The sequence below is a fragment of the Geospiza fortis genome, unplaced genomic scaffold (genome assembly GCF_000277835.1).
Source record: "Geospiza fortis unplaced genomic scaffold, GeoFor_1.0 scaffold299, whole genome shotgun sequence".
In the NCBI taxonomy this organism is placed as follows: domain Eukaryota; kingdom Metazoa; phylum Chordata; class Aves; order Passeriformes; family Thraupidae; genus Geospiza; species Geospiza fortis.
In genome coordinates, this window is record NW_005054549.1 from 255,262 (window position 1) to 268,431 (window position 13,170).

General features: G+C 45.9%; 1 protein-coding gene across 2 annotated transcripts in view; it reads left to right on the top strand.

Moving 5' to 3' along the window:
• The window catches only part of KDM4B (lysine demethylase 4B), a 58,778-nt gene that overhangs the window by 24,251 nt on the left and 21,357 nt on the right, over positions 1-13,170 (top strand). For both annotated transcript variants that reach the window (XM_005429477.3, XM_031064011.1), the window contains exons 8-10: positions 7,700-7,896; positions 8,364-8,396; positions 11,385-11,554. In XM_005429477.3, coding sequence (XP_005429534.1) covers positions 7,700-7,896; positions 8,364-8,396; positions 11,385-11,554 — 400 coding nt within the window. The remainder of the gene's footprint in view (positions 1-7,699; positions 7,897-8,363; positions 8,397-11,384; positions 11,555-13,170) is intronic.

Here is a 13,170-nt window from a genome sequence, read left to right on the forward strand (position 1 = left end):
CAGCCCTGGCACAGGGTGCCCAGAGCAGCTGGGGCTGCCCCTGGATCCCTGGCAGTGCCCAGGGCCAGGCTGGACATTCCAGGACAGTGGAGGGAGTGCCTGCCGTGGCAGGGGTGGGATGAGATGGGATTTAAGGTCCCTCCCAACCCACACCATGCCTGAGTATGTGATTTTTAGTTAACTACGACAGCTTTCCTCTATTTCAGAAATGGCCTCATTGATTTATACGCTGCCAGGCACAATTAGATTGTCCTTGCTCACATGCTGGCAGCTTTGGGTTTTTTTTCTTACCATATACTCATTTATAGAAGTTCTTGGGAAGTCTGAGGCTGGGCAGAGCTCTGCAGGCTGACCAGCTCTGCTGTTCCTGCAGTGACCCAGGTGGTGATTCCCTCCTTTCCTTGGGCTGCCAGCACAGCTCTCTTGTCCTGCCTGCCCTCAGGAGAATGGGGTCAAGGCCAGGTTCATAATTAGCCAGTTGTAATGTTCTCCTGGACATTATCCTGGGGAGCAGATTTGGGTTGTGCTCTGCTGAGAGCTCTGTGGCAGTGGTGCAGTGCAGGGGAGGCAGGTAATGGTTCACCTCAGAGAGCAGAGCTGTGCTAATTGCCTGCCAGATGGGTGCAATGTTCTGCATCCCACAGAGAACCTGTAAAAATACAGAATAACCAGCCTGGATGTAAAGATCAGCTGCTGAGACACTGGTCCTGCTCTAATTGTAGAACAAGTGTCAGGATTAGCAAAAAAAAAAATAGCAATGGCTGCAGAGTAGTGTGGGAAACTAACAGTGGGTAAATCCACTTGTATCTGTAAATGAGTAACCAGGATGGGCAGATCCTCAGAAATTCCAGTGGAAATTGGTTTGGTGAATACCAAGTGAATAATCTGAGCTGTCCTGTTTGCTTCAAAGGTTTTTGAGAATGTGGAGTCTTTCTCTCCTTGGGATTTTAGTTGGAACAGGTGCTTTTGCCACTTGGGTCTGATTTGCTGATCCTCCTGCTAATTGCTCCTCCAGCCTCAGTGCTGAGAGTGGTTTGTGACAGACAAATTCCACAAATTGTCTTTTGTGATGTGCAGAAGTCTTCAGGACTGGTTCTCTGTGCTCTCAGCCAGTGTCAGGTCCAGAGGAAGGGTCTGGATCCTTCACAGCCTTGAGGGTGCCCCAGTGGGAGGTGGGTGACCCCATCCAGCTGGACAGGGCCCAGAAGAAATAACAGCTCTTAGCTGTTGATGGAAATGTCTCCATCTGCCCTGGAGGAGCCTGGTGCTGCAGCTGAGTCCCTCCCAACCAAGGTGACTCTGAGGCCAAGCTCAGCTTTCCTGCTGCACCTGATCCTGGGCTAAAGCTGAGCAGCAGATCCTTGATCAGGGATGGAGAGACCTGCAGTGATCCTGGGCTAAAGCTGAGCAGCAGATCCTTGATCAGGGATGGAGAGACCCCCAGTGATCCTGGGGCTGCCAGGGCTGGTCCCATGTGCTGCCAGCAGCCCTTCCCAGGGGCCTGCTGTGGGCTCATCCCATTCCAGACCTTGCAGAGCTCTGGCAGGGAATGCTCCTGGGAGCTGCAGTCCTGTTTGGTGATGTGGTGTCACTGTCACAGTGCAGCAAAAAGAGACAGGAGAAGGGAGTTCAGAGGGGTTTTCACAGCCCTGGAGATCCTGGCACAACGTTTCAGAGTCAGCTGTAATCCAAATATTTGCTTTGGACTTCAGCATTCCTGATTCAGCTGAGGAGGGATGGGTTTATTTGTATATACTACAGTTAATGTTTGCCTGCATAGGCAGAGTTTAGGAATTAGGGAGAAATATTTCCCTTTGTTCTCTGTAGTTGCAGTTCCTCAGCCATTTGTCTTCCATTTGTCATATTTTTTTTCTGTTTGGTTGTTGAAAAAAGCTGGTGAGTGAAAGGCAGGAAATTATAATTTTCATTCCTTACTATATTTTTTATTAAATTTCTTTTTATTTTGCACCATGAGCCTGCAGTTCCTGCCTGGCTTTTTGTTTCTGAAAACCCTTGGATGGCACCAGCAGAGATTTTTAACAGCTGTGTCTTTGCCCAAACAACCCTTTTAAAGCAGGGGCTTCAGGAAAGTGCCCTCCCTGTAGTCACAGTGGCCTGTGAGCCTCCTGCTATTCAGAGACCCTTTCAGAGTTTTAGCAAAAATTCAAATCCCAGCTCAGCTTTTCTATTTCTTTGGCAAACTGGACTGAAAATAAATGGATGGGAGTGGAACAATCTCTGCGCTTTCCTTTCAATTAAGTGCAGCCACTCCTGGAGAAGGTCTGGGTTCCTGCTGGCTGCCACTTTCACACCTTCCTTTATCTCCTGTTCACTCCAGAAAAACTGCTGGAATTCTCTCTCTCAACATAAACCAGGGTCAGGCTGCCCCTCCTGCCCAGGTCAGGCATTTTGGGCTCCAAATAAACAGCTTTCACCTCATCCCAGGATCCTTTACATGGCTTGTTGCTTCTAAACCTTCTGCTCACTCTTTTTTTCTGCACTGTATATGTAATATAGAAATCATCTCAAATTTACACTTGGAATATCTGTGATTTAATGCTGTCTAGCATATAATTTTCCAGCTAAAATTGAAGCTTTCTGCTTACTATTCACATTTTGGTAGATTTTTTTCCCTTCAGTATGTCTGTATTTCCCAAGAAAATAAAACTTGTGAGGTTTTTGCAGAAGCCTGTTTGGTAATACTGCAAAATTGGTCCCCAAAATAAGGCAAATCAGAGCTGTATTTTTGCATTACTTTGTGTCTATGCCTCAACTGACTCTAATTAGACCTTTTAAGCTTAGAACACATAAAAAATCTATTATGAAATAGCATTTCCATAGTTTATTTTTGTCAGACGTTCAAAATTGCTCTTTTACTCTAATTAGACCTTTTAAGCTTAGAATACATTAAAGAAATCTATTATGGAATAACATTTTCATGGTTTATTTCCATCAGACAGATTCAAAATTGCTCTTGTACAAATTCCTCCACCTTTCTTCATACTTGTTTTCTTGTATTATTTGTAAACACCCCTAATGCTTTTGATCCTGTGCAAGAAAAAGGAACTTTTACAGTTTTTTTGTGCTGAGGTGGAAAGGGGATGGTTATTTTTTGGAAACTGTCTGGAAGCTTTGTTTGATCAGCTCTTTTCCGAGCTCCTCTCCTGCAGTTCTGGCTGGGAGGTTCTGGGCATGATGTTTGTTAATGAAAAACCAAAGTGGGGTTCTGTGAGCAGAACCAGTCCTGGATTTGCTGGGATTTCCAGGGTTGCAGTGCTGGGTGGGGTGGCTGAATGTCCCTGGGGGGCTCAGTGCCACCAGCTCCTTCTGGGTGTTGGCATGGGTTATTTATTGATTTATTTTATGGTTTATCCCAGCTCTGGGATAATGGTTTTTAATTTATTATTTATTACTTTATATATTTAATATGATAATATTTTTTTATTTTATTGGTTTACTTTATTTTTTATCCCAGCTCTGGGATAATGCTCCCAGAGCATTTCTGTGCCCCACAGATGCTGTGTCTGCCCCCAGCCCCACTCCTGCTCCCCAGGGAGGCTCAGGGAGCTGTGGGGCAGGCAGGGAAGCAGGCAGGCAGGAACGGTGCCCTGCAGCCAGGACAGGGGGGGTTCATGGCAATCTTTCCTAATGGTTTTGTTTGTGAGGCTCTGGAAGGGTTTCCAGTGGGTTTGCTAATGAGCTGGGTTGTTGTTGATGCCGCTAATTACTCTGCAAACGGGGGGTCAGGGCTCATCTTCCTTCCCACCAGCTTCCAACCACCAACATTAAACACACAAACTGTGCACTTTGGGCTTTTCCTCCTCCTCCTCCTCCTCCAAGCTGAATCCTCATTCACGCACAGAATCGCCGCCATTCATCTTTCAGGAGCCCTCTTGGGCTGGCTGAGGGCAAGGAGAAGGAACCTGGAGCCCCAGACTGGTTTTTCCTGTCCTGTTGGATCCCAGCAGCGCACCTGTGATATGGGAACAAACTGGATTGTGGAAGCCCTGGTGATACTGGGGGCTTGTTTCTCCCAACAGCTGAAGTTCTGTGCTGGGAGTGCCCAGGGAGGAGCTGGGAGGTGTTGTCTGTGTTCCTCTGCTGCCTTTTCCCAGAACCACCCCTCCTTCCCAAGAACTTGCTTTTAGGCTTCGTTTTTATTGAAAAGCAGGTAGAAAGGCTTTAAGGAAAGATTTTGGTCTGGCATTTCTAAGCTGAAAGAGCTTCAATTTCGAGCACGTTGGGTTTTGTGATGGATGAATTTCCATTAAGGCAAAGTGGGAGGCTCAGCTGAGTCTTACCAACTGCTTTCATCTGAATATGAAGGGTTTTGTCCATGAAAACCAGTGGTGCCACTTAAAATATGTAATTTTGGTGACTATTTCTGCATAAGGAAGAGGCTTATTTTCCATTAACCTTTCCTGTGTGGTGGAGCTGCTCAGGTTCAGTTCAGTGTTAATAGTTGGGAATTGAGGGAAATATCCTCACAAAACTGTTGCTGAAGGTTGAAGTTGAATGAGTCTGCACTTTTCCATAAATCATTTGATTTTATGACTTCAAGGAGACAGCCATTTTATTTGACTGCTATTTTATAGAGACTTATTTGTGTTTTTATGTTTAAAAATATTGCAAATAAGATAATGGTTGTACATTGCATAGCCACAAATTCCCCCCTATCAGTCTTGGAGTTAGAATTGATGGGACAGGGCTCCTGGTGTGGTCACATATTTTACCACAGGCTCCAAATTAGAGTTTCAGATAATAAAATAATGAGGAAAGGAAGAATGTTGAGGTTTTAGGCTGGAAAAAGGTTTAATTGTGCATTTCCTTACAATATTTTTCCACGTGCTTATAGTTAATAAAGCCATTAACTTATGGAAAAGGAGATGTGAGGCTGGGAAAAGCTTTCAGAGAATGGAATGAGTGAAGTTCCTGCAGATTTGGTGAATATGGAAACTCCTCTCTTGTTGCTCTTTTGGGTCTCAGCTGTCCTGTAACCAAGGGCACAGAAGTGACCCTAAAGCTGTTGATTTTTGTTTGGGTTTTTCCATTCCCATTTTCAGGGCTTGCAGTGGGTCCTTGGAGATGGCAGTTATGAATATTCTGTTGTTTATTCCTTTGTTTGACCTGTGGCTCTGCCCAGGGCTGGGGTCTGGGAGTGATGGAGGGGAGAGGGGAAGGTGCTGGATGGGATCTCAGGGTTCCTGGAATTTCTCACCTGCCATCTGGACAGGACATTTGTGCTGCCATTCAGTCCTGTGCTTTGGGTGATCACATCACCCTGAAATCCTTCTCAGGGCTATTGACCCATAGGAATTCTGTGAATTCCCAGACTGGAGCTTTTTGTGGTTCAGTTTTGTCTCATGTGAAGGAAATGAGGTTTCAGATCTCTCCTTACTGGTGGTGTTTTAGTGTTGACATGTTCATTTTTTTTTTCCTATGAAGTTTAATAATAGTGGAATAGAAAAGTGTTAGAATTGGAGGGAATTTGGGAGGATATATTCTGCAGAAATTGGGGTAGGGAGGGACAGAGATGGGGGAGTAGGCATAATGTCTTTTAGGAAATACATGTGTTTATGACCACAGTGAAACACTTTGAAAGAAATACAGCTGTGTGTGTGTGGAAGGGGGAAGGCAGGCTGTGGGACTGGAGATCATTGCCAGGAAACAGCCTTGCTGCTTTTGTCCTGCTGGAACGGAGCAGAGCAGGGAAGTGACTGCAAAGGCAATTCCTCACCCTTCTGGGCTGCCCCATTCTCCCTGTCCAACTCTCACACACAAGAACATTCCCTTTTCCAGCTGTGTTGGAAGCATCAGCAGGATCCCAGTGCTGTCTGAGGGAAGGGTATGGAACAGTGTCCTGGCCGTGCTGGGGATGTGGCTGTGACACAACTGCAGCAGCTGAGGAAACAGCACTGCGCGCTCCAGAAGGAGCCCCAGAGGAAAGGGGCTTTGTAAATTATTCATGCTGGCTGCTGTGAAAGCAATAGAATTAAATTAAAATTGAAATATAAACATCCATCATGGTAGATTTGTGGACAGAAAGGAGCTTGGCTGCTGCGGGGTGTGGAGGCCACAGTGCCAGTGCTGAGTCCAGCCCAGGGGCTGCAGGGGCTGGGGGAGCCTCTGGGGCTGCTGGGGGCTGGAAACTGCTCTGCAGACCCTGGCCCTGAGTGCCTCGGGCTGTGCTGCAGATTGAAGGTGTGGGGGGGTCTGTGCTGCACCCCTTGGGTCCAGCTCAGGGTCACCACAGGCAGAGCTCCCCTTGAAGCCATTTGTCAGCCTCTGAGGAGGTCAGTCCCCAGAGCTGTGCTGGGGATGCTCTTCTATGTTCCTCTTTTAGCTCTGCACAGGTGCTTTTAAACTTCCTTAAGGGAAATCTGCTCAGTCCCTCAGGCCAGCACGGATGGAGGTGCTGTGGGAAGCTCCTGCCTGGCCTGGGGTTGGAAGCCTGGGTGCCATCTGCGTTCCTGCCATGCTGTGGCCAAATTGCATTTCCAGCCTTTCTGGCCTCAGCTGTTTTTCATTAAATGGAGTTTTCCTGAAAGTGCCTGTCCATAAATGCTCCTTCCCACTCAGCACACTGGGCTTACCAGCACTGCCCCAGCCCCTGCACAGTGAGAAACAGGAGCTGGAGGATGTGGGATGGTGGAGAACTGTACAGAAGGACTCTTCTCTCTCCCTCTCTCAGTGAATTCTCAACTATGGCCATAAATTATTTAGTGATGGTGGTGAAGAGGGAAGGGAGAAAAGGGGGAAGCAGGTTTAATTTCAGGCACTTCTGCCAAAAGAATGGATAGAATGGTTTTGAAAAGGTATGAAGGAAAGGTGGAAACAAACCCCAAACCAATCCTGCAAAGTGGCTCCAATTACCTCAGCCTCAGCCTGGAGTTGAAAAGTAATTTAGTGCAAGCAAAGCTTTGTGCCATAGAGCAGAACCCCCAAGAGAGCTGTGGCTGCAGCCCCCAGAAGCACCTGGGGGTTCCTGGGTCCTTTTCCATCCTCTGCCTTCTTCTGATGGAGTTTATAAAGGCTGAGTCTTTGAGACTGACATCAGTGCCCAGGGTGAAATCCCCTTGCTGCACTCAGTCTGTTGATCCATCACAGCAAAGGAAAACCACCTGTGAGTGCTCTCTGTGCAATGGCAGGGGTGTAACTCCAGGTTAGTTTTAATGAGCATATGCCAGTTGAAATGAATAAAGCGCATTTTCTCCCACTTCATGCTTTGGATGCAGGTTATAGTCACTGCAGGGTTTTTATTTCTTCCCTTTTGTGCAGGATTGCTGTGCCATGTCAGAATGTATCATTATGAAGTTTAACTTCCCTGTGCTCTAGGTCAGGCTTTGGATCCTGTAAGGCTTTTCTGAGTTATGAAGTGGTACCAATAATATCTTTTCAGCCTGGAGAACTCTGCCAGAGAGGGGCTGATGGAGGGAAATGGGCTTGAGGGCAGACTCTGGCCTGGGCTGGACCAGACAGAGTAATTGTATTTAATGCCTGCAGCATGGGACTTGAGCAGTGCCAGTCCAGGATCCTTTGGCTTGTTGGGGAGCTTGGAGGGAGAACAAAATCCTTGGGGAGGAGTTCTCCACTAGCCTTGGAGAGCGTTGGAGTGGCAGCTGCAGTTCCAGGAGCGGGCAGTGTGGGAGAGCTGGTTTTCCTCAGGCCAATGCCGTTTCCCGTGTGGGCTCTCTTGCAGTGCACGTGCCGCAAGGACATGGTGAAGATCTCCATGGACGTGTTTGTCAGGGTGCTGCAGCCAGAACGCTACGAGCTCTGGAAGCAGGGCAAGGACAGTGCAGTGCTGGACCACATGAAGCCCACGGCCCTGAGCAGCCCCGAGCTCGACGCCTGGAACGAGACCAAGGCAGAGCTGAAGGCAAAGCTGCTGCGCAGGTAAAGCCAGAGAGGGGCTGAGCCCTGCCTGGAGTTCAACTGCTCAGCTTGTAAATGCCGCACTTCTCCACTGGAGATGGTTCGAACTCTTTTATTTTCTGCCTTTGTTCTTTTCATACAGCTCCTCGTGCCATTTGTCTGGGGTAATGTGTCCCTCGTGGTCCTGTTTCCTTCCCATGTTATAAAAGCACATGCTTTTCAAAGTGGGACACTTTGTGCTTCCTCACATCTCATCTCTTATCCTGGAAGACAAAAAAAATCTATAGTGAACATTTAGAGCTTCACTGATCAGAAAGCAGGAGTTTAAAAAAGCCCATCAGTTGCAAAGGGGATTTTATGCATGCCTTTCTGTGCTTCCTTTGATCTTTGTATTAATTTTCTACAAGTCTTTGATTTTTGTGTGTTACAGCATGCTTGAATTGAAAATTTGCATGCTAACCTTTTCCTGTTGGAATCTTGCTTTATAGGATAGGAGATGAGGAAGAGGACAACAAACACCGGTATGTGGCTTCCCTCAGCAACGTCCACCCCTTCATTCTTTTTCCTGGCAATTCCTTAAATAGCAGCTCTGGGACTCCTTTCCTCAGTCACTGAGTTTTTTGTGAAAGCCTCCAGGAAATCTTCAGGCCTTGAGGTTCCTCAGGTTTCACCTTGGTTTGGATTTCTGCGATCTCCGTCACTGGAGAACCTCAACTGTCTCATGGCTCCTCTGGTTTTCCCTCTTGAGCTGCTCTCCTGGGCTGCCAGGGATGTATGGTGTCACTGGGCTGGGGAAAGGGAACTGCTCACTGATGGAAGTGCTGCTGCAGTTTTGTGTCTGTTCAGGTTCCTGATGTAGCTGGTGTGCACACTGGAAGGTACTGTATGAACACCAAGGATTATTTTCCCTCCCTGAGCCTATTACCCAGCAGAGAAGCCTCTGTCTCAGCCTGAGCCTATTGCAAAAGATCCAGGTGCTTTTTTTGCTTATCTGTTCAGTGTTTCCTGGATTATTCCAGCATTATCCTGAAGCAGTTTTGAAGCTGTTCAATGCTCCTTAGCTGTACTTTCTCCTGTGCTTATGTCTTTCCAAGACATGGTTTTACTTGAAGCCTGACTTTTCTCAGCAGGATGGAGGGATGGGATTCACCTCTGCCCAAACCTTCACAGCTGTAGCTACTTAATTTAAGTCACTTTGTGGTTCTGTTCTTCAAAGAGTACAAACGCTGCTTTTTTGTCAGCTCTCTTGGAAAATGGAGCTTTTAAACTCTGCAGAGAGGTGTTATTTTTTCTCTAAGGTCAGTCAGACTTGGTTACCTTAAAAAACCCAACTTTGTTTACTTTATGGCTTCAGCAAGAGACTGTTTTAGTCCAGTCCTCATTTCATTTCTGGTGTGTGAATTCTGCCAGACACAGAACAGCTTCACTTCTGGAAGTGCTCAGCCTTCAGCCTGTAGTTCTGGAAGCACTTTCTTTAAATGCTAAGCTTTCTGCCTCTCTCCCCCACAACCCCTGAGTGAGAAGAGCACTGCAAAACAGAGCTTTTTTTCTCTCCTGTGAGCGTAAAGCTCTGTGCTGTAATTTTTGCCTGGCACTTCCACACCACAGGAGTAAAACACACTTTGCTAAAACCAGCCTGTAACACTTGACTCAACTCCTCCTTCAGCTACAGAACGTTCCAGCTGCAGTGGCAAAGTCTTACAGCTTTATCTTCACCTCCCACCCTGCACTCCCCTCCCAGGGAAGGTGGTGTGTTCTTGGAATATGGGTGAAGAGCAGAGCTGATCCTTGTGGGCTCAGCCCTGTTCCTGCTGGTGGCTGTCCTGCAGGTGTGAAGGCACCAGCTCCTCTTGGAGGGCCACCATCTGCTCAGAGTCTGGCAATTAGAGGTCCCTGTGCATATGGATCAACTTGCTTTTCTATTCATCATTCAGATCAGGTGGAATTTTTTTCTCCCTTCTTTGTCAGTTTAAAGGCTGATTAAGGGCTCTTAACTCTGTTGTGCTCCAAATGTAATTAGCAGCTGAATTTTCCGGGCTCTGAGGATGAGGAGATGCTTTTTAGCTTTTCTAGACTTTGGGACTGATGAGTAAAGTGTGTTTTAGTCTTTGTCACACGATGATGGATGTGAGGCCATAAGGAAAATGCAGCTTTCAACTAAAGAAGAAGTGCCTACATGCTGAAAATGGGGAAAAATCACAAGTTTCTGAATCAGTCCTTTTGGAAAGGGAGAGCTTGTTAGATTTAAACCTGGAACCCAAGGAGAAGTTCTGCAGATTCTGTAAAGCCCTGTGCTGGGGCTGGCTGGGATTTGGGGCTGCACCAGTGCTCATAAGGCTCTGAAGTTTTGGCTGTTGCTTCACAGTGTCAAGGCTTTATCTTGTCCCCCTCTGTCCCAGTGGGACCCTGGGGGTGGCTGAGAGCTGGGGAGGGGACTCAGCTGGTCCCGAGTGGCCAAGGGGAAATTCTGTGCCATAAAATCTTATGGGGAGCAATAAAAACTGGGGGAGAGGAGGAAGGAGGGGTTTGGCTTCTGAGGTGCCTTTTTTGGGGACTGGCTGGGCATTGCTCTGCCTGGGGAGGTGGTGAGTGGGTTTCCTGGGCTTCTTTCTTTCTTTCTTAATTCTTTCTTTCTTAATTCTTTCCTTCGTAATTCTTTCCTTCACCTATTAAACTGCATTTGTCTTGACTTTTAAGTTTCTGGCTCTTGTTCTTCCAAATTTCCCTCCCTGTCCCTCTTGAGCAGTGGGGAGTGTCTGTCAGGGTACAGTTCCCAGCCCAAAATCTTGTCCTGGCTTCTGAATTTCCATTTCTCTTTGCATTGTGGCTCCTGTAATCTTTGCCTTAGTGGCATTGACTTGAAAAAGAATGAACAGCGTTGCTATTGCCTCGTTAGTATTTGTCTGTTCTTATTAATATGCATATTTTTTAGTTAGATTTCTTCAAGGCCTTGGACCTTCTGAATTTACTGCTGAAAAATCATAGGCTGCCTATTGATTGTACTGTGAGCATTCATTATAGTGTGTTTTTGGGAACTGGCAGTGCTGGGTAATGTCTCAGAGCTGGAAGATGATGTTTTGCAGACTTCCAGCAGTTTGCCAAAGGGAGGCACGGACAGAATGAAAAGAAATAATGGAATGGAGGCAGAAGATGAAAGAGAGATTTAAACAAGTTTTCATCTGTATTTTGAAATACAAGCAAAATAGATTGAAAACACAATTAAAATCACTTTAACTGCAGCTTGTGAGCTTACATTAGTAATGGTAGGAAAAAGCTCTTCAGGAAACCCAGACAATTAATGGCTGCTGTGAATGGATCTTAAATGTTGTGTTATGCAAGGTTCATCTGCTCCCTTTCAGATATCTCTTTTGCCCTGTAGCTATTTCAGCTACCTTGTGTTTTCTCTCCAAAGAAGATCCTTTTGTTTTTTATTCAACTTTTTAAGTCACTGATGGTTTTCTATTTTGAAGGCTGTTCTTTTATGTCAAATCACACTTCTGTACTTTCAGGTCTCACAGAAAAAGGAGTCAACCCAGAAGACACAAAACAGAGGATCAGAAGTCTCTTGGGGATGTCATGGCTATTGAAACTGCCTTGGAAGATGTGAAAGTAAAAGAGGAGCTGAAAAGGGGGCCAGATCTGGAGGAAGAGGAGAGAAGCAAAGGGATGGAGGGAGAAGGTGAGGCCAGAGCAGTGAGGAGCTGGGGCGAGCTCTAAAACACCTCTGTGAATAACTTGTCTGCTGCTGTTGATTTCTGTTGAAATATCAGCAGAGTTTTCCCCAATATTAAAAACTCACTGAAATATGTCATCATTCACAGCAGCAATTGATTTTTCCCTCCCTTTAAGGATTCAATCCAAGTAGCTTTTTTGGCAGGGCTTGAAAATTCTATAGGCTCAAACTATTACAGGATTGTAAAAAATATATATTATGTGAGGAATATTTTAAATTATTTCATAGAGAAACAAATAGATGTATTTTTATGTCCTGCTCTGAAAAAGAATGATTTGTGCAGTGCCTTGTGCAATTCATCTTTCCTCTTCCCCTCCCTTTGTTCCCATTTTTCAGAGACTGAATCCAGAGAGCTCAGTTTGGGTGGGATCCACAGCTGCTGCACGAGTCCCACTTGGGTTTCTTCAAGTTTAGCTGGGGCAGGGAAGCTTTTCAGCTTCCTCTGCATGAAATATAAAACCTTTGCTGAAAATAAAACCAGGCCATGACAACTCCCAGTCCTTTGGGATTCCTTCTGCACATCCAGTCCCCAGGCCTGAACATACCCTTTGTGCAGGGGGCTCTTTCTGTGGCACCTTTTTCTTGGCTGTGTAGAAAAGGTTGGAGTTCTTGCTGGGAAAAAGCTGCTTTTCCCCCCCTGATGTGTGGAGAAATGGTTTTTGTGTCTGTGACACACTCACTCCCTCTTCGAGGCTTCTCCAGCACTGCTTACAGGGAATTAATTTACATCTATTGTATATATCCATTATTTGTTTAGCATTTGGAGAAACTGATGCTGCAAACTGTTTAGAGAACCTCGATAATGATCATAAAGGAAATCTGTGGAAGCTCTGGGAAGAGGACTGAGGGCTTTGTTCAGTCTCTCAGCTAGACAGTGTATTTTCTCTTTTCATGGGAAATAAGGAGTTGGAAAACCATTGTTGCACAGTGCAGATACTTAATTTCTATTGCCCTAAGCTTGAGAGCATCAGCAGTGTGTTAAATTGTCTGCTCTTAGCTCTTGTACAAGTTTAACACTTGATGCTTGTAATAAATGGCCCGAAAATGCTGATTTTTCTTCAGAGACGAGAGATAAGTGACAAGGACAGATCTGAGATCATTAGAATGGCCAAGGAATAATAAAAACTCTGTTCTAGCTGAATGGCTTCCAAATCATACACTTCCACTACTTCTGAAGAGCTCTGTAACTGTTGGCTCAGGAGGGAAAAGCTTATTTTCAGCACCATTGCAGAAGTGCCACTGGAGCAAATTCCAGCTTGGTGTGGCTGCTTGCAAATGTTCAGCTTTCCTACTGCAATATAGCAATTAAATCCCAATGGCTTCTCTAGTTTTCCACATCCTGCTGTCTGCATTGCCTCTCACCAGTGTCTTAGGGTTTCATCTTGAAGAAGAAAACAGCATCTGTTTGGATGGCCCTGCTTGTGGTAATTCTGCTCCCACCCCCTCCTGCACTTCCTTTATTTCCCTGGTTTTAATTTGACTTCATTTTCTATTACACCAGAAGACATGACCTTGAGAAGGAGAAAGAATGAGATTTCCAAGTAGTCATGGTTCCAAAGTAG